The following is a 26,618-nucleotide window of genomic DNA, read 5'->3' as shown; positions in this document are numbered from 1 at the left end:
AGGTTTGGTACGCGCAGCGTAACCCGGAGAGTTGACTTTTGTTGACTTTTAGGGTTTTGGTCAACATTTGGACTTTGGGTCAGGGAGGGGTAAAATGGTATTTTACCCTTCTGTGGGATTGTAGAAAAGGGATGTAGTCTAGCCTTGAGAGCCGTTAATGATTTGAAATAATTACTTTATGTGATTAGGCGGGGCTAGGTCGTTGTTTCGAGATTCAGGGATATCGAGCACGTGAGTTACTAGACATCATACGAGATGAGTCTTCTCACTATACATTACCTAGAGTGGTATCTATGTGTAGACCGGAGGGTCTTGTGTGCTATGTGTTGTATGAGATTATGTGCATTGTGATATATGTATGCTATGTGTTGTACAGACCGGACCGGAGGGTCCAACGATATAGACCGGACCGAAGGGTCCAACAATATAGACCGGACCGAAGGGTCCAACGATACAGACCAGACCGATGGGTCCAACGAGCTATGATTGGACCAGAGGGTCCGACAAGCTACGGGACTGGGGGGGTCCCGCTGAGACACATCGACCGAAGGGTCGTATTATAGCCTCGAGTGGCGTATGTGTTGTATGTGGTATTTGGGGAACTCACTAAGCATTTATGCTTACAGTTGTTGTGTTATGTGTTTCAGGTACTAGCGAGGATCGCGGGAAGGCGTCGGCATGATTCGTACACACTGAGAGGATTTATGTATATGAGATCTTGGGACATGTCTTGTTTTGTTACAGTGGACACATTGTGTTTTGATGATTATCGTACGAATGAAAGTATGTTTTAAAATGAAAAATAGTTTTGAAAATTCCCGTTGTTACACAAACCTTAAAATGCCAAAAAGAATTGTAAACATAAAGTAACTTGGGATCTGGATGTTACAACCCTCCTCATATTCTCCATCGTGATAGACCACTTTCTCTCCCTCCCTCTTCCATACCTAGCACCATCACCATCCTTCCACCGACGACTTCCTCCCCCTCCAATACTACCACACACCATCCGCACAACCAACACCTCTATTTTTTAAAGGTATTTTTGCCAGGGTTTCTTATGGTTATATGTGGGTTAAATTGATAATCTTTAACGGGATTTTATATGTGCATTTTTTATAATGGTTGATGTGGAAACGTGATATACTTATATGTCAAATAATTTATTTAATATTTTAAAGGTTTATCGACCATGTTACTCATGGGTTATGGTCTTTTAACACATGGTATGGTTATACCCCTCCTACATATTGTGGTATGAATAATGTGTGTAATCGATTATGCTAAGGTTAGAGTTCAAAGAAGACTTAGACCCTGTTTCTTTCTTTTTCTCCGTTAAGTCCAAAATTTTTAAAATGACTGAATTGATAAAGTGTTGTTGACGTAAATGTTGTTTCTTTTTTGGAATGAATAGGTTGTCTGAATCTTAATAAATTACTATTTTACCCACCTATTTAAAAATAATAAATTATCATTTCTTTAATTATTGTCATAAAATATAAGTATACAAAATAATCATTTATTTAATAACCATTAATATATATATATATATATATATATATATATATATATATATATATAGGAGTAAGATCAAATGAGAACACCAAAAAGGTTGAGAACGCGAGAACAAAGTATATTCATTTACGATTCCGTGTATTCATTTGTGGAGAAATGATAAATTTTTACGCCTTTAATTTCAATTGAAGAGAAAAAGCATATTAATGTTGATTGTGTGTAAAAATTTATCATTTTTCCACAAATGAATACATGGAATTACAAATGAATATACTTGTTCTTGCGTTCTCAACCTTTTAGGTGTACTCATTTGATCATTTCCACATATATATATATTTATATATATATATATATATATATATATATATATATATATATATATAAAAGAAGGACAATCCTTAGGAACAGTAAACCTTGATGCCTTTTTGCCATATTTGGTCCATAAGTTTACATCTTTTCATATTACTCCTTCCCTTTTTTTAGTTTTCTACCTTAGTAGGTCTTGGGAATTGTTATATGTGTTTTGTCGGTGATACGTGTGATACAACACCTACTTCTACCGCCCACTGCTGCCAATTAGGTACGGACAACATATAAAGTAACTTGGGATCTGGATGTTACAACCCTCCTCATATTCTCCATCGTGATAGACCACTTTCTCTCCCTCCCTCTTCCATACCTAGCACCATCACCATCCTTCCACCGACGACTTCCTCCCCCTCCAATACTACCACACACCATCCGCACAACCAACACCTCTATTTTTTAAAGGTATTTTTGCCAAGGTTTCCTATGGTTATATGTGGGTTAAATTGATAATCTTCAACGTGATTTTATATGTGCATTTTTTTATAATGGTTGATGTAGAAACGTGATATACTTATATGTCAAATAATTTATTTAATATTTTAAAGGTTTATCGACCATGTTACTCATGGGTTATGGTCTTTTAACACATGGTATGGTTATACCCCTCTTACATATTGTGGTATGAATAATGTGTGTAATCGATTATGCTAAGGTTAGAGTTCAAAGAAGACTTAGACCCTGTTTCTTTTTTTTTTCTCCGTTAAGTCCAGAATTTTTAAAATGACTGAATTGATAAAGTGTTGTTGACGTAAATGTTGTTTCTTTTTTGGAATGAATAGGTTGTCTGAATCTTAATAAATTACTATTTTACCCACCTATTTAAAAATAATAAATTATCATTTCTTTAATTATTATCATAAAATATAAGTATACAAAATAATCATTTATTTAATAACCACTAATATATATATATATATATATATATATATATATATATATATATATATAGGAGTAAGATCAAATGAGAACACCAAAAAAGTTGAGAACACGAGAACAAAGTATATTCATTTACGATTCCGTGTATTCATTTGTGGAGAAATGATAAATTTTTACGCCTTTAATTTCAATTGAAGAGAAAAAGCATATTAATGTTGATTGTGTGTAAAAATTTATCATTTTTCCACAAATGAATACATGGAATCACAAATGAATATATTTGTTCTTGCGTTCTCAACCTTTTAGGTATACTCATTTGATCATTTTCATATATATATATATATATATATATATATATATATATATATATATATATATATATATATATAAATAAAAGGACAATCCTTAGGAACAGTAAATCTTGATGCCTTTTTGCCATATTTGGTCCATAAGTTTACATCTTTTCATATTACTCCTTCCCTTTTTTTAGTTTTCTACCTTAGTAGGTCTTGGGAATTGTTATATGTGTTTTGTCGGTGATACGTGTGATACAACACCTACTTCTACCGCCCACTGCTGCCAATTAGGTACGGACAACATATATCCATCACCGCCTCAAGTCGTCGATAACCTCATCACCGTCATTGCTTCATTTCACTTATTTTTTATCCCTTTTGATTTTGCCACATAATCTCTACCGCTTTTGATTGCTTTGAAATATCCCTACACCTCCTTCTGTTTGCTTCTAACTTCTTATCGACCTCCGACACCACCGATTTCCTTTTCTCGCTGGGTCCAAGCCCCTTTTCTTCATTCAAACACCCTAATTGTTCATCGGTGTGGCTTCGTTTGCTGGCGATTTCCCTTAAACCAAGAAAACTGACAAGCCAAGAGTGTCAATTCATGCTCTGCGTGGTTCCCTAGGGTCATCCAATGTCAATGTGTTTCTTAGACGATCATCTTCTCCTGGCACCACCTGCTTCCCCGATTTTTTCTTCATTGCTGCAAAGTGATCTTCCTAGGTTTTCTATAATGCTGCAATCGAAGTCTCGCTTCTGCTTCTCCTTCTTTTTGTTGACAAAATCAAAGCTAAGCTTCAGCGTGAATCACTGTTTCTGCTGTGTTTTGCTTCACTGTTTTTGCTATTCTTCAGGTTGATTGGCATCTGCGTTTTTTCTCTCCTAAGCCAGACCGAACTCTATTAATTGTGTTAAGATGTTAATCTTTATTTTGTATGCAGTTTTGATTGCCATTTGCTGAAGATTTTGGAACCTGCTTTTTCCAATCAAAATCCCTAAAATCATCCCTCCGCCCATATCTTCAGCTTCGCTTCTGTGTCTGTCTCTCTCTTTCTGTCAAAGACGAACGCGTCTCTGCGTCACCTCATGTTCGCGTGGATATCGACTCAGGTAGCTTTACAATTAGGAACCAAAAAGATTTTGAGGTAATTCCATTTTCACAAGTCAGTAACAACCTATTACAATAAAATTTTGGAGCTCTTATTGTTGATAACTAAATAATTATCGTATTTAAACCTTTGAAATTTAGAAAATTTACTATCACAAATGGCGAATATGGCTATGGACTTGGGAAAGATTGCAATGCTTTGAAATTTTTTCATCAGGCAAACATCATGTCTTCTGCTTTTTTGAATACGCTAACAACAAAAGAAAAAGAATGTCTTTTGTGGGAAGTCTAATCTGACACGGCTAACTGAAATCAATATACATAAAGTTGTAATAATAATAAAATACTTTTAGAAATACAGTAGTCTTATATCTTGAGTGTTATTAGATGTGCAATACCCTAACATGAAAAGTTTATAGGTTTTTATTTTATCTTTATAAATTTAGAGCCTAATGTTCATAAACCGAGCCATCATCATGCACTGAGAAGAGTGAGGGGTGGTGGTGGTCGTCAACCAAAAAAGACTACAACAACACAACAAGTTCATGTTCAGACATGTCTGTGAAAGTGAATTCGACAGGTATGAACTTTGGGCTCACTGTGAGGCACAGGAAACCCAAAAGTTTACTGTGCTTCCATGGGTATTTTTTTCATTATACTTGAATCTTTTGTTTGTGTTTACAGTGGTAGAAGTACTCAAGGGAAGCACAAATACATAAGTTACAATGACAGATTACCCCAAATGACCATGCAGATCTATACTCTCTTTCGCCATTACAAACAAGTATGTTAACACTAAGCAACTAATATGTATTTCCTAAACTATAATCACACATTAGATGATGAGTTATAACAAAAAATTAAGTCACTATTTAAGTGTTTGAATGAATCCGATTATTTAAACGAGTTATATGACCAACATTAGCATTTTTGGATTTTTACCTTTTTTGTTTTATGTTTAATGACTACAAAATTGAATTTAAAATTTAAAGGATTAGGAACTAATGTGTTGGTTTTGTTTTGTGCATTTGATCGAGTATCCTTCCACCGACGACTTCCTCCCCCTCCAATACTACCACACACCATCTGCACAACCAACCCCTCTATTTTTTAAAGGTATTTTTTCCTGGGTTTCTTATGGTTATATGTGGGTTAAATTGATAATCTTCAACGTGATTTTATACCCAATTTAACAAAGTAATGTTTTTGTTTCCTATCTCACTTGTGATATATTTGATTTCTGTCATATCCGCTGCAATGTTTTCTTTCAACTTTCTACTTTTTTATTAATATTTAAGTTTCTAATAATCATTTAACTGTTTCTAATAGAGCAAATAACAAAAGTTGTTCAGCAACAGTTCTTTCTGGAATTGGAATTCAATTCTATTTCTATCCCAGACTTGGTTGCAAATTATTTTGGAATTGAATTCTGTTGGAATTCATAGGAATCTTCAACTGATGGATTTCGACATCCCATCCTAAACCAATGAAAGTTCGCTTTCCAGCATATCCTATCTGTTCAAAAATACTCAAATACCCTTCTAACACTACTATTTCACTACTCAAATGCATATTTTTTTAAAGTTGCAATTACTCATTGGTTGTTAGATTTTTGAAAATGACCGATTCTACCCTTTTATATGTTTTAACATCTTTTTATCAAAGTAACAATATTATTAAACATAATGGACCCAGTAACAATATTATTAAACTTAATAGCATCTATTTTTCAACCTAATCTATTAAGATATTTTCTTAACATAAAATGAAAAAGAAACAAGTATGTATAGTTTAAGTTTTAAGTTTTGTATATATTAAGTAAATTAAGTCAAAAAGAAACATTACCTTAGTCAAAAAGAAAATACCACTCAAGAACACTTGTATTTTCTACTATGGTATTTATATATTGCTCTATTGTGTTTCGTTGTATCTAGGAAGAATGACGGAGATCCTATTTAAAGGCTTTGAGACGTAACTTCTTTCTTCCATACACACATAGATATAAATGTTGATGCAACCTTTTTGACCTGTGATGTTCAAGTTTTCACATTTACAACATGAGTAATATATATATATATATATATATATATATATATATATATATATATATATATATATATATATATATAGGTTCAAATAAAAACAAGAATTATTGTGATGACACTTCTCAGCCAATCATTTTATTTGATTTGTCTATTAAAATAAAATTATGATTATGTACATTCAAGGGCATATTCGGTAATAGACATAATAATTAATATCAACACCAATTAATATTCCAACAATTTATGGAAACAAATTTATCTCTTTTCTTTTATAACGTCGTCGCTTCCCTAATTCCGTTGCATCTTTGTTTTTGGCCTCAAAACCTTAGCCACCGCCCACCAAGTTAAAAGACATGAACATAGGAGGGTTTGTGCTCCAGATCATTAAACGAACTTTACATTTTCGAGAAATCAATTCGGTGTTCGCCAACTTGCGATCTGTCACTCGTTGAGTCTCGCATCACCGATCCACCATCGATCCCTGTTTACTCGGTTAGTCCGCAGCCGACATACGAGCCATCACCAACCATATCGCCGATAACCAACACCGTTAGCCCCACTGTCGTCCTCCGATTACCTTTGTCTTCTCCGGTAACGTTTATTACATAGCAAAATATATAAGGTGAGTTACTTGATGGTTTGATTTTATTTTATGAATTTGGTTCTCAATCTCCATTACTTCTTTAAACATGGACAAAACTACTAACTTCCCTAATTTCATCAACAGCGTAAGTTACTTTGCTGGTTTGATTTTATTTTATTAATTTGTTTCTCAATCCTTATCTATTTCTATATATGTGTTCTTAATTTAATTTTGGTTATGATTTGCTTATTGGTTAAGGAATTGGAGCATTTTATTGAATCTATAAACATATAGCAAATTTAACCACGATTAATTTAGTAGGTTAATACGACAATTTAAGTTCATCCCTACACATTCTCTATAATTTTAAATGGTTTATGGAAGTCTCCTAATTCTTTTTTTATGTTGCTTGATTTGCCAATACATATCCAAACTGCAATTTTGCTTTATTTACATGTAGGGTAAAACATAAAACTATGTGTTAAATTACAAAGTTCTGTTTGAGTAATTATTATTGATGCAACATAAAATTGTGTGTTATCTTGCATAAATTTGGTTTGAGTTACAAGGGTACTAAATGTAGTTAAGTAATATTTTTTGAGAGAACAATTATCATATATTTATATGTCTATTTGTATGGTGATTGATATCAGTACATTGTTCTTATTATCTTTCATATCATTGCATTGTTCTTATTATTTGTCATGTTCAATTTTCTATTAAATTAATTGAATAATTGATATGTTTTTTTTTGTTAAATGCTCCAAAAACAAATTTTCAGTAGATGATAATGTAGATATTGAACTAGATGTGTTTTTTGTTATATGGATGTCTTTATGTTAATTTCATTGTATTCCAATTTGTGTCATTACTCAATTTGTGTCATTATTCAACAATGAACTTGTATTGGAATAAAAGTTTATGTAAGATTCATTAATGAACTTAGTATCCGAATAAAAGTTGGTTAAATTGCATTGGAATAAACGTTTGTCATTATTCAATAACGAATTTTTGTCATTATTCAACAATGAACCTGTATTGAAATAAAAGTTTATGTAATATTCATTAATGAATTTAGTATCCGAATAAAAGTTGGTTAAATTGCATTGGAATAAAAGTTTTTCATTATTAAATAACGAATTTGCATTCGAATAAAAGTTCATGTTTTTAATGGTATATAATGTTGTTCTATTATGAATTTCTAAATACAACTTAGTGTTTATGTTATTTTGTTTTAAATTTGCACATGCATTTTAGTATTTTTGTTGTTATTCCGTTATGAATTTTTGCATACACCTTATTGTTTATGGTTTTTTGTATTTACAGGTTAAAAGAACTCAAAGAACGAAAATAGTCAAGGGTAAAAAAGAAACATAGTCAAGATCAAAAGCATAAGAATATTAATAGATTACATAGAACTTATGTCATTATCTTCGTCCTGAATTGTATGTATACATATTTTTTTGTATAAGTTCATTTTTGTATGTATGTTATTATTTTGTTACGGATTTTGTATATACAAATTTTGGTTTATATCATTATTCAATAAAGAATTCGTTATGTTATTAATTTGTATGAATTTATGTATATATGTTCTATTGTGAATATTCATTGTTAATTGGTATTAATCAAGTAAATAATATATTCCATGATGAATTATAACTCAAATTTAAAATTTAATATTTTAAAAAATTTGAAATTTAAAAAAATTTAAATTTTAAATTTCGAAAATTTAAAAATCTCATATATTTCTCTTATTTCCATAATTATCTCAAAATACAATGGCCATTTTACCCCTACATATTATTAATACAATTTTCAATAATATGTTTTTACTAATTACCAAAAATAACTTAACTAAAGGAAATGATTGGTTGAGAATCGTTCTCACATTATTTAGTGTTTTTATTTGAACCATCCTCATATATATATATATATATATATATATATATATATATATATATATATATATATATATATATATATATATATATATATATATATATATATATATATACTAGCCGTTTACCCGCGCCAAGCGACGGGTGCACATAGTTTAATTCGACAATTATTTTCATTCGGAAACATGTTATATTCCAAGGAACACAAGTTACTTTTCTACAAATCCTTTCCTTTCGTGTTTATTATTCATAAATAAATGAAACAGTCAAGTTCTCTCCCGAAGTATAAATTAAGAATCGAACTTTCGGAATCATATCTTATTTCAGAAAACAAACAATGTATCGGAAAATAACATTAATATTATTGTATAAATCTATATTGTAAGTTGTTGGGTTCGGTTAAAAATAAAAATATGTAAAGACACTAACAGTATTACAGATGACATGGTTGTTATTAAACCTAAAATATCCTTTTTATATATTCGTATATGAATTTATTTATATATTCGTACATAAAGTGTCTTTTTTACTTATTTCGGTTAAGTATGCTTCTGTATAGAATTTGTTCTACTGTATTTTTAAAAAATCTATTGGTAAGAGAGGTACGATTGCTAATAAGAAAACGATATGAAACATATAAAAATGATCAGATTTAAAAAATGTTTTAATTTTCAACTAAACGGTGATAACAAAAATCACAAGGAGCATTTTATAGATTACTCTAGATGAAATTTATAAGTAGTAGAACTTTTATTTAGATTGATCCAAGTTTGACCCAAGTTGAATATTTATATTTGGTAACTAAAATTTAAACGAAAATTATTAATTTGTTATAGCATAAAGTGGCAATAAAATGATAAACATTGTCGACAAATTTGCCCTTGAAGTATAAACAAAACACTTGATACATGCTCTTATTATAGGTCTATTACCAATCTTTTGGAATTTGGACAGATTAGCTTGAGCACATTGAAGATACAGTAAAAACTATCTCACTAACATATGATTTCTCCTGTCCAAGCTCCTAAAAACTATTTTCGTAAAATAAAAGATTATGTATCTACGTCATTGGGCTGCAAACACAGATTGCATAGTCATTAATAATTATATGATGATATTTGCTTATATGTATGTACAGACCGATTGCAAACGCCAATAATGGTTTTTTTCTTTACAATCATTGTGATGTAGCTAGAAATTACATTACTGATTATGGTAATGGATCAAATTCGTTATTGAGTTCCGGTATGCAAAACCATTATCAACAATTTCGTTTGACCAAATCCAATGCAAGTTACCAAATCGTCAATGTCATTAATCATTAAAAAAAAAGTAAGTTGCTATTTCTTGTACTTATAGCCACCAGTTTTTAGAGTTAGATGCAACGAATACTGGCTCTAGATCGAATAGAGCGCAAAAGGATATTCTGAAGACTTGAAACATGGGGATGTAGCATCATTTAGCTTCTGGTGCACATCAAAAAAAAAAAGACAAATATCAATCCAAAGTCTTGCTATTATAATCAACACACTTGTCACTTTTATTGCATCAATTAACTTTATGTCTACTAATTATAATGTTTTTATTTACATTAATTATTATATCTAATTTGATCGATAAAATGAAACAATTTTAGCAAATAAGTGTTTAATGAAACTATTTCATCATTTATTTGGAATTTCATGATATTACGCAGTGCTTAAAACACCAGTAAATAAATTCACAATGAGTATGACTTGTATTTAGCTTACCACAAACAGACTGGAATCATCTTTGACCAAGTAAACTCAAGTCATGTTTCACAAACTCCCAAACATGGTTTGATGTTAAAACTTTCTGGTAGTAATTTATAAACTTTAACCCCCAGTCCATCAACAGGACACTTAGGTAATCGGAAGCCATCAACCGCCAATAAATTAGTGAAACAAACTCCTTTTTGTCTAAAAATGTAGCTTTTCCTAATAAGGATACAAAAAAATTCATGTTAAGCAAAAACAAATCAGGATTCTTGAAGAAAGTAATACATGAGAGTAAGATTACCTTCTTGGGCTTCTTTTTTAAATCAGCCAAAGTGGGTTTAAGGATTTAAGAAAATTTCACAAAATATAAGATAAGAAACCCATTACAACATTTCAATCTGTCAAAAAAACACAAGATCTTATATGTACGTGTGATAAAAAAAATACCAGAAAGATGGACAGGGGAATGTTGTTTACCACAGAATCTGAACTTACTCATCATGACGGGATTGGGTGCAAATGCAATTTGACAATACTTTAATTGCTTTGCAAACACATATTAACAATAAAGCCAATAAAATTATTTTTTGATACATACCTGTAATTTGGTTAAAAAGATGCAGATAATTAGCTACCTCATCCTCTCCTCCTCCTTCCATGGTAAGGTGTGGTCCATTTGGAATTAGATAGTAATTACTGTTAACTAAATTTTATAAAGAGGAAAACATCAAATTGTCATCTAATGCAAGAAAATCTGGAGAACACACGGATCAGATCAATTCATTTTAATACCTATTTCTCTTATACTTCAGTTAGCCAATATCAATCAAGATCAGGGGCATGTTGGAACCATATAGTAGGTGATGGTCTGAAACATAATATATGAGCAAAACTAAAGAGTTTAGCAAATTTTTGTTTAAAACTCCTTGTAACCACTTAATTCCAACGTATTAGGATGGGGTACATTACCTGCCGGTGTTAATTACTTGATAAATCCAATAAAAATGCCATTAACACCCATGGTTATGTCAAAAGGAAGAACTTTTGAGGTCAACAATGATGATCCAGGAATTTCATTTCCTGAAGGCATAAAACATGAAAAAAAGTAAAAGGCATAAAAATCTAGGGTTTCCTTTCACCCTTTCTCTCCAATCGATTTCTGATTCCTCATTTGTCTCTGCAACATGTTTAAATTGAAAAATATAAGAAGAAAATTAAACATCATATTGAATAAAGAATATATAATTGAAACAAATACCCTTTTCCCCCAAATCACCATGATCGAATGGCCTTGTCCCTCTACCCTTTTTTTTTCTCCGGTCGATTCCTTTTTCCAAATCCAAATGCATATCTGATCTTCAAACCAATACTCTGTTAGTTTTTTTAAGATCAACATTTCAAGAAAAGTATGATTAATAAACGAAACTTTGAAGCAATAAAAGAACATTAGAGAGAAGGAAAAAATGAATACTTGATGTAAGGGTTTCTAGTTGTTTCCCAGTTTCTAATTCATCATCCTTTGTGAAAACAAATAAAAAAAGGCAAATCGTAAAGAACCAGATGTGTGTATTTAGATCTAGGTGTGTGAGTGTGAGTCTATTATGGCAAACCAGAGAGTGGTGGTGTGGTGGGTGACTGGTTCTGTTGGTTTCTTAGAGAGTGACGAAGAAGGAGAGAAAGATAAATATGGTGGTGGTGGTGAGTTGTGATTGAGAAGCTTCATCGATTCCTAGCTGTAAATGGAAGCAACAAACTGAACCTGTCAAGAAATCGAAGCAACAAACCATTGAAAAGATAATTATAAGAAGAACGGGAGATGTTATATAAAGTGTAGTTGGTGTTGACCGATTCATTTGGCTGAAAATGAGAAATACCAGTTGAAAGGCAACACGACTTTTTCAATTAGATAAGATTTACATAATGCATAATGTTATTGTATATGTTGCTTTAAGGTTTGTACCTCTTAAAATTCAGCATTTGAGGCTAAATGCTTATTAAGGTATAAAGATATGTAGAGGTTCATTTGAGACCATCTATATTTTGTGAGACATGAGGACCAAATCTTAACCTTTGATCAAAATTGATCTTGTGGCTAAAAAATAATCCAGATTAAGGTGCCTAATTAAGTTTTTAGGGGCAGTTTAGTCAATGTTCTAATCATAATAACTAATCATGCTTTATCTCCTATTCATCATTTAACGTAACAAGATGCCGTCCCATTCATCTGATGATTTTCTCAATCGCAACCAAATCGATCAAATCCTCCACAGAAAGTTATCTCTTTCACCTGATGAAATCGCAACTAAAAGTATGATATTCAAGAACTTCAAGTTTCGATTGTTAGTCTATTCAATGATTTTCATCAGATCATCATCATCAACAAATCGATCATCAATTAATATCGATTTCCAACAGTTTTCAAGCTTTGATTTTTTTACAATCAAATCTATGATTTCAGCAATTCATCATCATCTTAGATATATTCTCAATTAGAGGCTTTGATTTCAGCTATTAATAATTTGTTTCAAGATGTATTTTTTTTTGCGCATTCGAGCACATATTATGTAAAGAAAAGCAAGCAACAACAACGAACTTTGAGCTAATATGCATTCTTTCTATAAATTAATGAGGTATGTACAAAAAAATTATTATTATTGAGCAAATTCTCTTAAACTAAAAATGCACTCTACCTGTTTGATGAAAGTCTTGAATGAATAATGAGTATGATGTATCACTCCCTCCTTCCTACAACTTAAGTCTTCTTTAAGAATATGTGTATACCTAGAAAATATGAGTCACAATTGGTGAAAAATGATATAATGTTTGCTTCTCATATTAGCTTCACTACAGTTTTGTTTAAATATGATTTTTTTTTTCAAACACAAAAGGTTGGAGATTGATTTTAGCATAATTTTGTTTAAATCTTGATAGAATTGTATATTATTATGATTAGAATAATAGTATGTTTTATGTTTTATTTTAAGTATCATGATGTATATTTATACATGTTTGAAAGATTTTGAAAGATTGGTGCTTGCATCGTAGGGAAATATCTGACCATGTTGATGCTTGGAGCTTGGAGCATGTTTTATCATTGGTTTGCCTCTAAATGATTAAATCATATTCTTGTTGATATAAATGTTGTTCTTTTTCCATCATATTTAGACAAGTACACTAAATGGTGCATATATGAAAGATTGGTGTAATCGTTGTAGGGAAATCTCAGACTATGTTGATGCTTAAAGCTTGAAGCTTGAAAGATGTTTCCTCATTGTTTTTATTATTTTGATTATATGAGTGAAAGGTTTAGGTTAGTTACTATCCTCCTTGTCAGTAGCATGTGCAGTAAAAGATGAATTTGGACCAGTTTAGCATGAAGCAGAAGTGGTACTTGGTCGCATTTCATCATATTTTTTATTACATTACATAGTAAATAGTATATTATTCTGATTAGAATAATTGAAAAACATTACTCATACGTCCTTCTATATTCAGAAAATTAAGTTTAGAATACAATTTTGTAAATATTTATACAATAATTAATATTAATGGAATACTTTTTTGTAGGTCAAATTAATGATGGTGCTGAAGAATCACACTCAAGCAATGAACTCGTTTCAACTTATGATTATTTAGTTTGGATTCTAGATATTCTACATGTACATATATATAATGTTATAGTCTACTTTGATTTTTGTTTGTTGAACTACTCAATTAGTTCCATATTTCGTTTAGAATATGATACATGATATAGTGCACATATTTAATGATATAGTCTATTATTATATGTTCTATATTGATGATACGGATATCTTATTGAAGTGTATAATTCTATTTTTAATAATTTATAAGTGTAATATTCTAATACACGTTCATAAATGATGATGTAATTGAATGTGTTTTCTTACTATGACTAATATTCTAGATTTGATTATTGTTATGTGTTATATTCTACATTGATATTTGTTGTTGATATAATCAAGTAGTGTTATATTTTAAAAAGCTCATTATGTATAAACCTCTGAAAAGTAACAACATATAACATTATTATAATAGAATGTTGTACATATACTACACATTATTTTCATGTAATAAATTAACTTATTTATTTAAAAACCTATAACATAATTCTATTAGAATATTCTACATATACATTTATGAAAACAAATAACACATAACATTATTCTATTTGAATATTCTACATATACATATTATTTTTATTTAATAAATGAAATTATTTAACAAGAAACCTATAAAATTATTCAATTAGGTTATCAACATCATACATGATGCGTTAGATTCAAATGAGATGAACTTAATATGTGAGGCCATGAGACCATGAGACCATGAGACCATGAGACCACATTCCTCTAGTGAAATATTCTAATATTTTAGTGTTCATAAAAATATAATATATATAATATTCTAATGTTCTAAAACATATAACATTATTCCAAAAGAATTATTATACATGAACATACAACCTGTAATATTATTCTATCAGAATATTCTACATATACATAGGAAATAAGTCTTATTAACATTATATATAACTATAAATTCATTTTTTTTGTAAAAAGGTCATTACATATAAATCTATAAAAACCAACAAAATTTAACACTATTTTAATAGAATGTTCTAAATGTCAATTTTTTTGAGACCTTAAGACCATTATACCACTTTTCTCTAGTGAAATATTCTAATATTTCAGTGTTCATAAAAATATAATATATGTAATATTCTAATATTCTAAAACATATAACATTATTCAAATAGAATTATTATACATAAGCATACAACCTATAAAATTATTCTATTAGAATATTCCTCATATACACACTAAGTAGGTTTTATTAACATTACATATATCTATAAATTCTAAAATATTATTGTAAAATGTCATTACATATAAATCTATAAAAAACAACATTTAACATTATTCTAATAGAATATTATAAATGTACAGAAAACATATAACATCATTCTATTAGAATATTGTACATGAATTATAACAAAAAATGAACATTTGATCATAAAAGCATGATATTTCAGATTGGTCAAAGCATAACTATTTTTTAACCATGATTGTTATTCTGTGAAACATTCACTGGCCATTGAAACAACCATACCTATTGTTCAAAACTAAAAAAAGATAACCAATATTCAAACAAACAAAACACTACCATGTCATTCATAATCAAAGACTTTCAAATATTCTAAAAAAATTATTCACGTCCTTCCAATATGTTTCTTGCATCGATCCATTCCCTCATCATTTTTCATGACCATCCTTATCAACCTTTCCCTATTCTTTTGCTTCGTCAGTTACTTTCTTATGGAATTGGAATCTGATTGGTCAAAGCATAACTATTTTATATGCTTCTTATTCTACAGAAAACCTTCTTTACCCAAGTCAATATTTCACATTTCCACTTACTATTCCAGAATAAATTTCCATCTGTCGCATTAAGAACACATCAGAATAAATTTCATTAGCTTTCAATGTGTATCAAACACTAATCCTAGCTACAGTAAAGAATTTCAAAAATATTTAACCGAAACTACAATAAAGAAGTTCATTTCTAGTCCAAGCTATAGTGAATCAGGATCAAACACTAACCATAGCTACAATATAAATTTTAGAAAAATAATTCCTAAATTAGAATAAATTGTTTAACAACTTCCTAAAGCCTATTACAAGAGATGATTTAGAATCTACATTATGTAGAATCTAAATCTGAATCAAATATTATCGAACTAAAACATAAAGAGATGAATTCAGTTATGTCAGGATAGAATAACAAATTCTCAAAATTTTAGTTTTGACTTATCAAAGTAAGCAGTAACATCTGGTTAATCAATAAAGTAATATCTTAAATCAAATTTATGAAGTAACACCTAACTTTACAAATCATAATACCTAGAATATTAAGTTACTAAAGACTATTTTACTAATATTTTACTGGATCATCTAACTTATCAAACAAAGTAACATCTGAATCAAATTAAGAAGTACCATATTACTTATCAAACTAGAATACTTAGAATATCAAATTATCAAACAACATTTCACTAAATATTTACTAGATAATCCAATTACTCAAACAAAATAACATCTAAAATCAATTTAGGAAGCAAGTTATGTTTGCATAACATTCTATCATTTTCAATAACAATTTTCTTGCAGAAAATATGAAATCAATACAGAGTGCATTATGTTGAACACCTAGCGGGCGATCACTAAATTTACCAAATACCTAACTGACACTAGAAGTATGAAACTAATAAGATAAACCAAACAAACTAAGATCTTGAATCAAATTATAATTCAAATTCCAAGAATATCTCTACAGATTTTGTGAATAACTTCATTTATGCATAATAACATAGCTTGGATTGTAGATTTATTAACATTGAAATTGTTAACAGCCAAAAATAAGTCAATGGAATCTTTTATTACCTGATGAGAAGAATCTTTCCTCAACTAAGAATCATGAGAAGAAGTAGCAGTTGAAGGATTGGCAGAAACATGATTCAAGATCAGAATATGAATAAAAACGTTTAAAATCAAAATGACAGTGAATCAAAATCGATTTTTAGGGTTTTATTGGGGGTTTTGGAAGATTGGTGCAAAGTAGAATCAGAATGAGAAGAAATCTCATAGATGAATACATCAACTCATAATCACATACATATTATAAAATCAACAATTAGAATATTTTAACTCAAAATCACCCACAAATATAAAATCAAGAAGAAATTATAGTATTATACGTCACCTGGATTAACTCTTGATGCAAAATATGAATCCGATTCTGTAGAATGATCCATTTGTTGTAAAATTAAGCTTCGATTTCATTTGATTCAGGAATGTTGATGCTCGAGAACTTGATCCGATTTTAGAATCAAAATAACAATGTTGAAACTCTGAATCAGAACGAAGTAGAAGATGTTGATGATCGAGATTGAATAAGACGAATTTTGGTGTTCGTATCGAGGTTACTTAGGGTTTTGCAGATCAGAATGAAGAAGATTGAAGAGGATATAAAAAGTTTACGACCTGAATGAAATAGACAGTAAAATCCCCTTATTGCCCCTCCGCACCCTTATTCTAATCCTGAAGTTCCATTTAATTGCAAAAAGGTCACCGTCTCCTTGTTCTTCCTTATTGTGTAATCTGATTTTATTTTAGCCTTAGATTATTCAAGATGAGTTGTCAAGATTTGGTCCCCTTGTCTCACAAAATACTATTGTCTCACATGAACCTAACCCTACATATATATATATATATATATATATATATATATATATATATATATATATATATATATATATATTCTGCAACTTTGACTTTGAAGCCACCACCGAGTTCCTATTCCATCAAACATGCCAAGTTACACTTATGGTCCCTAGACTATAAGAAAATTGTCATATTGTTCATGACTTCACAAATCTTAAGAATCTCCCACTTGGAAGCTTGAACAACTCCATCTCTGTCATCCAAAACTTTGCAACATTCCTTAATCACTCTCTTTCTCTCTCATTGGCCTGCCTTTCCTCAATCTTCTGATAGATCGATTGAAACCATACAAAGCTTCAAATCTCAATGCTAACCACCTTGGTGAACATATCTGTTGGATTCTTTGTTCCAAGGATTTTCTTCAGATTCAGAGTTCCATCATTAATCAACTCTCGAATAAAATGGTACCTCTGTTGAATGTGTTTTGTTCTACTATGAAACACCATATTCTTTGCCAAGTAAACTACACTCTAGTTGTTACAATGTAGTACACAGTCCTCCTGCTACATTCCAAGTTCTAATAGGAAGTTCTTTATCCATATAAACTCTTTGGATGCTTCTACAATAGTCGTATACGTTGCTTCTATAGTTGAGAGAGCAACATTCTTCTGTAACCTAAACATCCAACTAGTTGTTGTACCTCTGATCACGAACACATAACATGTTGTTCTTTTACCTGAATCCAGACATCCACCCAAATCTCCATTTTTTTTAAACATAAGGAAATCTTAGTCTTTCCTTTCAAGTAATGTAACAACTACTTTACTCCTTCTCAAGGCTCTTTTCCTAGATCTGATATGAACCTGCTCACAACTTCCACTGCATGAGCAATATATGGTATGGTGCATACCATAGCCTACATCAAGCTACCACTCACAAATGTGTAGGGAACTTAGCCATATGTTCCTTGTCTTCTTCCATTTTGGGGATTGCTTCTTTTAGAGTTTCAACTGAATTCCCAAATGTGTACTTCTCGCTTTAGCATCTACCATGTTGAACTTTTCTAAAACTATCTTAATGAACTTATCTTGTAAAAGTTTTTGTGTACTGGTAACTCTACTCTAGGTTTTTCTCATGCCCAATATCTGCTTAGCAACCCCTAGGTCCTTCATTTCGAAATCTCTGGATAATTGCTTCTAAGCTGGTTGATCTCTTGCATGTCAAATCTAGCGATCAACATTTCATCAAAAAAAAATTGTCTTTTTCCATTTTGTGTGCACTTGTGATTGTTTGGACTCTTACCCAACCGGGCACCACCCGTCTCCTCCTCCATAACAGGTTGTTCCGCCCTCTCCGAGCATCGGGGACGATGCTTATCTTTAAGCTTGGGGAGGGGTAGAGTTGTACATTAGGTGCATTTTCATATTTCATATTCATGCATGCATTGTTTTTAAAAAAAAACACCTTTCTTATTTTCATTTCCTTGCATTCTGCATTTATAAAACCCAAAAATATTTTTCTTTCCATCATTTTCATACATTGTTAAAAAAAAAAAAAAAAAAAAAAAAAAAAAAAAAACTTTATACGAGATGATGACACTCTTTACATACAATAGCTCCATGAAGTGGGAAATCGGGAGCTCAAATCAAAATGAAAAAAAATACTGAAGTGACCGGATAGTTGCCGGAAGTGTAGAATCAACTATCATAACTAGGGGACCCAAACACCGTAATTCGAGACCCCAGCCTTAGATAATAAAAAAAAATGAAATACTGAAACGTTTTTGTGGGCGGTAATAACAACTTTAGGATGATTTGCTTCTGAATGTTTAAAAAGAATCTTTATCGGCAACTCTGGACCCACAGAACGCGGACCTATTTGTTGACACGCGTTACCCTCGCGGTAACAGAGAGCTTAAGTATCAGATCCACACAGTCAAGAAAGAAGAAAGGGTACAACTGTCACATCCAGTACCCCAATCATAAATTCAAGTGCCAAAACGAAGAAACTTTCAAAAAGTCAAAAGTTGATTGAAGAATTCAAAGCTCAAAATGAAGATACAAATCCAAGTTCAATCAAAATCAAAAGTCGCCTCAAAGTCAAATCTGGCGAATGAAGAACTGTGTGATATGATACTTGTGGCTCTCGAAAAAGTGAAAGCATAGGATCTGGGCCCTTCGGGTGGGCTCACTGTTTCAGCGAAAGCTGATTCGCCGTGTCGGGTTCTTAAGGATGCGTCGATTCTGATTCTTGGCCATCTAGTCTTAAAGAAATGAGATTCGGACTGTGCTATTTTCGCCCATAAAGCTAATTAAGGTATGAAGTTTAAATAAAACTATGGTTGGATTATTGGGTTACACCGTTTAGGGTCTTCCTCACCTTGGGAGTCTGTGATATGTGGAAGGTAGCAGGATGGTCGCTGAGGTATTAATGATTGGAGCCCCACTGATGTAAGGTCTGATCGTATATGTCCATATTTATAAAAAATAAAAAAAATAAAATAAAATAAAAAACAAAAATTAAAAAAAAATTACTTGTGTTCTTAATTTTTTTCTTTGGTTCATTTTTGTCCTTAAGTATCCTTTGTACATATTTTTCTATGGTTTTCATTGCATGCATTCATTCCTAGCCTTTAGGATCCTTCTGTCCCTTTTTGCTCTATGTTTCTTTTTGCCATCTAGAAATCGTCCTGTTTTGTTTGATTCTTGTTCTTTCTTGAGGGCAAGAAAGGTTCAAGCTTGGTGAGATTTGTTAGGTGCAATTTGTGCACCTTTTTGTACATATTTTAGTCCCTCTTATGCATCTATATAGCATAATTGTTCTTCATATGTCTTGCATTTCATCATATTTCATGTTAGTCTCTAGAACAACCTTATTTGCACATTTTCATGTCTTTTTCAGGTAAACCGGAGATTGGAATGTGCTTTGGGAGGTGCCGGGAAGCATTGGTGAAGATTTCGGGATGATCGGGCGAAAAACGAAAAAGTTGGAAAAATCAAGTTTGGATTCGGAGTCAGAGGGGAACACGGGCCGTGTTGGATTTACACTGAAAAATCAACACGAGCCGTGTTGACCAAAATGGGAGCTGTTGACCATGCTGAACACGGGCCGTGTCAGTTTAGTGCAAATTAACACGGGTCGTGTTGGCTGCTGAACACGGGCCGTGTTCGACCCAAAAACCAACTTTTGGTAGTTTTTCCTATCTTTCATATTACGGGTTGAGGGGCATTTAGAGATACACACAACATATGAGAGCATATTTTGAGAAGGGAATTCGAAGGTTATTGCAAGGGATTGATCTAGAATCATTTGGAAACATTATTTCTAACATTTTGTAAGTTGTAATCACATATTTTTCCATCTTTTGTTCTTGTGATTTGTTCTTAGTCATGTGTGGCTAAGAAACCCTAGTTTCTAGTTCTTGTTCAAAACATGTTGATTGCTTGACTTGAAGTATATGATTTGATGTTTGATTTGTGATTCTATTCTAGTGATTATGTTTTTGTTTAAACTAGAACCCTTAAATTTGATTTGTGTTTGATTGGCCACTTTCATGAATTGAATTTTTGTGCAGTTAATTAACTTTTAGGGCACCTAATCGTTCTATTAAGTTAATAATTGGTAACAAGCAATAAGTTTTCTTATTGTATAACATATATCACATGTTTTCACACTTCCGAGCGTATGAGAAGAAATGAACATTGTTGGGAAGCTTGTTTAAAACTCAATGCATTTTTTCAATACAATCTAAGAGCGTGTTTAGGTTGAATTAGTAAAGTTAGGTCTAGTCAAAGAGCGTGTTTTGGTTAGATAATTTGGCAAGCGAGAGGTGTTAGAGCGTGTTAATATCTTTCAGTACCAACTTAGAATAGCAATCTTGAATTACATCAAGTCATAATCAAGTTGAACAACAACATTGAGAACTAGAACTGGAAGCACTTTTACAACTTGTTTACAAATCTATTTCATTTTCTGCATGCTTCAAAGTTGATTGTTATTTTCATTGTTTGACCTTTACAAACAAAACCCCCCCTTTGTGACCAAAGTACCTTACGCAAAAAGGTATAGAAGTTTGTCCCGTGTCTCTGTGGTTCGACCCTGCTTGCCCTGTACTACCTTTTTAGTGCATTAAAGCAGAGTATTTGGATTCTGTTGTACCCCTTTATTTGTTGGGCTTGACACGCCTAACAAATTGGTGTCGTTGCCGGGGACACGGTGTTACTAATTGTTTATGCCTAGATCTTTCCGTACAAGTACACCATTGCCAATTGACTCGGAGATAGAGAAGACTGCAAAGAAGTTAAGGAAGCAAGCCAAGCTTCGTAAGAGGCAACCGGTTTCCGGAACTTCTTCATCATCTACCCCTCCGCTCATCAACATTTGGGAGGATATACCCCTCTCAAGTGTATCCGCATCAGAAACAGAAAGTCTCTCACTCTCATCACAACCATCCTCACCCAAAAATACCACTCCACCATCTTCACCTACCTATAATACCCCAAACACTATACCCACAGAAACTTCAACCACTACTCACACCATGGGAGATAACCATGGAGGGAATCCACCTCCAAACCCCCCACCCGAAGAAACTCTCCGTCAATGGTCGAGGCAAGAGGTTACTCAACAACCTCTTTGCATCACATATCCAGCTGCCACAAACTTGGAACTAAAATCCGGGCTCATCCACTTACTCCCAACCTTTAGAGGTCTGGAAAATGAAGACCCTCACAAGTTCCTCACTGAGTTCCATGTTGTGTGTGTGGGCATGAAGCCACACAATGTCACGGAGGATCAAATCAAGCTTAGGGCATTCCCCTTTGCAGTGCAAGACGCAGCAAAAGACTGGCTCTATGACCTTCCACCAGGGACGGTTACCACTTGGGTAGATCTTGCACGACTCTTTTTGGACAAATACTTCCCGGAGATGAAAGCTTCAGCCCTACAGAGGGAAATCATTGGAATCAAACAACACAAGAGAGAAGCCTTTCCTACATATTGGGAGAGGTTTAAAAAGCTTTGTGCCCGTTGTCCCAAGCATGGAATTACCGAGTACCAACTCCTCCAATATTTCATTGAAGGAATGACCCCAATGGAAAGAAGGCTTCTTAATGCTTCGAGTGGCGGATCTTTACCCGATAAGACTCCAACCGAAATCCGCAACTTAATCAAGAACATGGCTGAAGATTCTAAACATTCAAGCCATGATGAAGAATGGTACACGGATGCACCCCGAGGTGTAAAGGAAGTCCAGACTACTCAAATTGAAGCTCAATTGTCCGAGTTTACGAAAGTGGTTATGATGCTAGCCAAAGATAAAGGTGTGCAGCCCACACCCCGCCCGTGCGGTATTTGCACTCAAGTGGGGCACCCAACCGATATGTGCCCTCAACTTCAAGATGAGGAATATGAAGAAGCAAAAGCCATGGGAGGCTATTCCAGATCAAATCAAAGAGGATACGATCAGCCACGGGGTGACCAAAGATGGAACAGCAATCAAGGTTGGGGAGGAAATCAACAAGGGAGTTATCAACCAAGTCAACCACATCAATACCAACAAAGACCACCTTTTCCACCACAAAACTTTCAGCCAAGGCAGCCACAACACCCTCCTCAACAAGCGGGTTCATCAAATATGTCCTTAGAGGACATAGTGAAGAGTTTGGCAACTAGTACACAAGCTTTCCAACAAGAAACAAAAGCAAGCATAAAGAACTTAGAGAAACAAGTTTCACAGCTTGCTACTTCCGTAAGCAAACTAGAATCTCAAGGAAAGTTGTCTGCCCAAACTGAAGCAAACCCAAGGCACAACGTGTGTGCCATCACATTGAGAGACGGAAAGAGCTATGATGGTCCAAAAGTGTCGGTTAATCAAAAGGAAGAAGAAATAGTGGTCAAAGAGGCAACCAAAGAAGAGAAGGAGGAAGAGAAAACAATCGAAAAGAAGCCCTTCATCACTGAGTCTAAAGCCACACCTGCTCCATTCCCCGAAAGATTAAAGAGCACGAAGAAAGAACGGGAGGAGAGTGAGATCATGCAAATGTTCAAGAGAGTTCAAATCAACATTCCACTCCTCGAGGCCATCAAGCAGGTACCTAGATACGCAAGGTTCCTTAAGGATCTTTGTGTATCTAAAAAGAAATTAAAAGGAAATCAAGTAGTAACAGTTGGGGAGCATGTATCCGCGGTTTTGCAAAAGAGGATGCCCGCGAAGTGCAAGTATCCCGGTGTCTTTACCGTGCCTTGCAAGTTGGGGAATCTTTATGTACCCCGAGCTATGCTTGATCTAGGTGCATCCGTAAATGTCCTACCATATTCTCTTTTCAAATCAATTGGTGTAGGAACATTGAGCAAAACCGGTCTGATCATCCAACTTGTTGACCTGTCTTTGGTACACCCAAAGGGAGTATTAGAGGACGTGTTAGTGCAAGTCGATGAATTTGTCTTCCCGGCTGATTTTTATGTCTTAGATATGGGAGATGATGACTCTCCAAGTTCAAGTTCCATACTTTTGGGTAGACCTTTTCTTAAAACTTCTAAAACAAAAATTGATGTCTACAATGGAACTTTGAGTATGGAATTTGATGGTGAACTTATCAACTTCAATGTTCATGAAGCAAAAAAGGGTCCTTCTGATGTTCAGTCTGTCAATCTTGTGAATTTGATCCAGCCCTCAACTAAAAAGGGCTTAAATTTGTCTAACAATGAATTTCTAGAGTTAGTTTTGTCACAAAAACTAGACAGGGACAAAGCCAAGGAGATTGCAAAGGAGTTTGATATGAATAATGAAGTGCTGGAGATTTTGGAGTTATTGATGACACGAAGCACGTGAGGATTGATGATATGAAACCCAAGCCACCTACCACCAAAGCCAAATTCCTTCCACCGGTGGAGCAAGCACAAGATTCGGGAGCAAAAACTCCACCGGACCCTTTAAAGCTAATACATGTCGAGAAGGAGAGCACTTAACCGGTCATCAACTCAAATAAACTATCGAAGAAGGAAGAGAGTGAGTTGATAAGCCTGCTGAACAAATACCAAAAAAGGATTGAGTGGACAATCTCTGATATTAAAGGGTTAAGTCCTTTTTGGTTTATGCGCAAAAAGAAAGCCAAAGGAAGGTTGAAGGTTCCGTTGAAGGAGGTGGCAAGAAGATTGATGTGTTGGAGAGGCCCACATACTTAGAACGAAGCATATTCGGGGGCAACGTCGAGCCAACGACTTAAAACAAGGGCGGCTAACCGGGAGGCAACCCGGGGGTATTTTTGTCTTTTTATTTAAAAGCATTTCCATTTCTTTGAGTTTTTGGTTTTTAATGTTCCAAATGCATTTAAGCATGTTTTTAAATCACCAAGCGGACCTCGGGATGCAAAACCATTTCGTTTGAATGACAGGGGATTTTTTGGGTTCAAAAAGTGGGAAGTGGCAAACAGAGCCGTACACGGCCCGTGTTCATTTTTACCTTATATTGAACACGGGTCGTGTTCAAGCGAGGCAAACATTTTCGCAGTCAGAGGGGTACACGGCCCGTGTCATTTTTCCCTTATGCCCAACACGGGCCGTGTTCAGCCATTTTCAGAATTTTAAACCCCCAACACGGGCCGTATGATTTTAAACTAAAAGAACACGGGTCGTGTTCGTGCTGCAGAACAAATGTGTTTTAAGTATAAAAATCGGCTTTTATCACCCCATACACCCATAACTCACCCCCAAAACAATTTCTCTCTTCTAAGAACCCCTAGGTCCGAAATTTTCACAATTTGTTTTGTGTTTTTGGGCTTGATACTTCATGTAGGCAAGCTTGGGGAGGTTGAAGAGGAGGTTCTCACCACCAACTGTAAGACTCCAAGAACGATTCGGTAAATTCTTTCCATATCTTTAATCGTCCATATTTTGCTTAAAAATTCAATTTGTGTGCACTTGTGATTGTTTGGACTCTTACCCAACCGGGCACCACCCGTCTCCTCCTCCGTAACAGGTTGTTCCGCCCTCTTCGAGCATCGGGGACGATGCTTATCTTTAAGCTTGGGGAGGGGTAGAGTTGTACATTAGGTGCATTTTCATATTTCATATTCATGCATGCATTGTTTTTTTTAAAAAAAAAAAGCACCTTCCTTATTTTCATTTCCTTGCATTCTGCATTTATAAAACCCAAAAATATTTTTCTTTCCATCATTTTCATACATTGTTAAAAAAAAAAAAAAAAAAAAAAAAAAAAAAAACTTTATACGAGATGATGACACTCTTTACATACAATAGCTCCATGAAGTGGGAAATCGAGAGCTCAAATCAAAATGAAAAAAAAAATACTGAAGTGACCGGATAGTTGCCGGAAGTGTAGAATCAACTATCATAACTAGGGGACCCAAACACCGTAATTCGAGACCCCAGCCTTAGATAATAAAAAAAATGAAATACTGAAACGTTTTTGTGGGCGGTAATAACAACTTTAGGATGATTTGCTTCTGAATGTTTAAAAAGAATCTTTATCGGCAACTCTGGACCCACAGAACGCGGACCTATTTGTTGACACGCGTTACCCTCGCGGTAACAGAGAGCTTAAGTATCAGATCCACACAATCAAGAAAGAAGAAAAGGTACAACTGTCACATCCAGTACCCCAATCATAAATTCAAGTGCCAAAACGAAGAAACTTTCAAAAAGTCAAAAGTTGATTGAAGAATTCAAAGCTCAAAATGAAGATACAAATCCAAGTTCAATCAAAATCAAAAACCGCCTCAAAGTCAAATCTGGCGAATGAAGAACTGTGTGATATGATACTTGTGGCTCTCGAAAAAGTGAAAGCATAGGATCTGGGCCCCTTCGGGTGGGCTCACTGTTTCAGCGAAAGCTGATTCGCCATGTCGGGTTCTTAAGGATGCGTCGATTCTGATTCTTGGCCATCTAGTCTTAAAGAAATGAGATTCGGACTGTGTTATTTT

The 26,618-nt window shown here is 33.2% G+C and overlaps 1 protein-coding gene and 2 long non-coding RNA genes across 3 annotated transcripts; 2 read left to right on the top strand and 1 right to left on the bottom strand.

Moving 5' to 3' along the window:
• The first annotated feature begins 6,491 nt into the window (after positions 1 to 6,491).
• Positions 6,492 to 8,360, top strand: LOC145138144 (uncharacterized). The gene is made up of 2 exons (XR_013721337.1): positions 6,492 to 6,834; positions 8,122 to 8,360. It is a non-coding gene; the product is annotated as an uncharacterized LOC145138144 (long non-coding RNA).
• Positions 8,361 to 9,764: 1,404 nt separating this feature from the next.
• LOC145140759 (uncharacterized) lies at positions 9,765 to 11,089 on the bottom strand. The gene is made up of 3 exons (XR_013722267.1): positions 10,737 to 11,089; positions 10,448 to 10,654; positions 9,765 to 10,162 (listed from the first exon to the last, which is right to left on the bottom strand). It is a non-coding gene; the product is annotated as an uncharacterized LOC145140759 (long non-coding RNA).
• An 11,127-nt stretch (positions 11,090 to 22,216) lies between these two features.
• LOC145139103 (uncharacterized) lies at positions 22,217 to 24,508 on the top strand. Its single transcript, XM_079073046.1, has 3 exons — positions 22,217 to 23,177; positions 23,322 to 23,702; positions 24,294 to 24,508. Exons 1-3 carry the CDS (start codon positions 22,217 to 22,219, stop codon positions 24,506 to 24,508), a joined length of 1,557 nt encoding a protein of 518 aa, XP_078929172.1.
• The last annotated feature ends 2,110 nt before the right edge of the window (positions 24,509 to 26,618 follow it).

This window comes from Lactuca virosa, chromosome 9 (assembly GCF_052849685.1).
Source record: "Lactuca virosa cultivar CGN04683 chromosome 9, Lactuca_virosa_CGN04683_v6, whole genome shotgun sequence".
NCBI classification, from domain to species: domain Eukaryota; kingdom Viridiplantae; phylum Streptophyta; class Magnoliopsida; order Asterales; family Asteraceae; genus Lactuca; species Lactuca virosa.
The sequence above is the reverse complement of the archived record's forward strand: the minus strand, read 5'-3'. Positions and strand labels throughout refer to the sequence as shown.

Coding starts and splice junctions, on each gene's coding strand:
- LOC145139103 (XM_079073046.1), top strand. CDS start 22,217: ATGGGAGATAACCATGGAGGGAATCCACCTCCAAACCCCCCACCCGAA. Junction 23,178..23,321: donor AAGATGGAACAGCAATCAAG/GTTGGGGAGGAA, acceptor ATATGTCCTTAG/AGGACATAGTGAAGAGTTTG. Junction 23,703..24,293: donor GAAGAAAGAACGGGAGGAGA/GTGAGATCATGC, acceptor ATGTTCATGAAG/CAAAAAAGGGTCCTTCTGAT.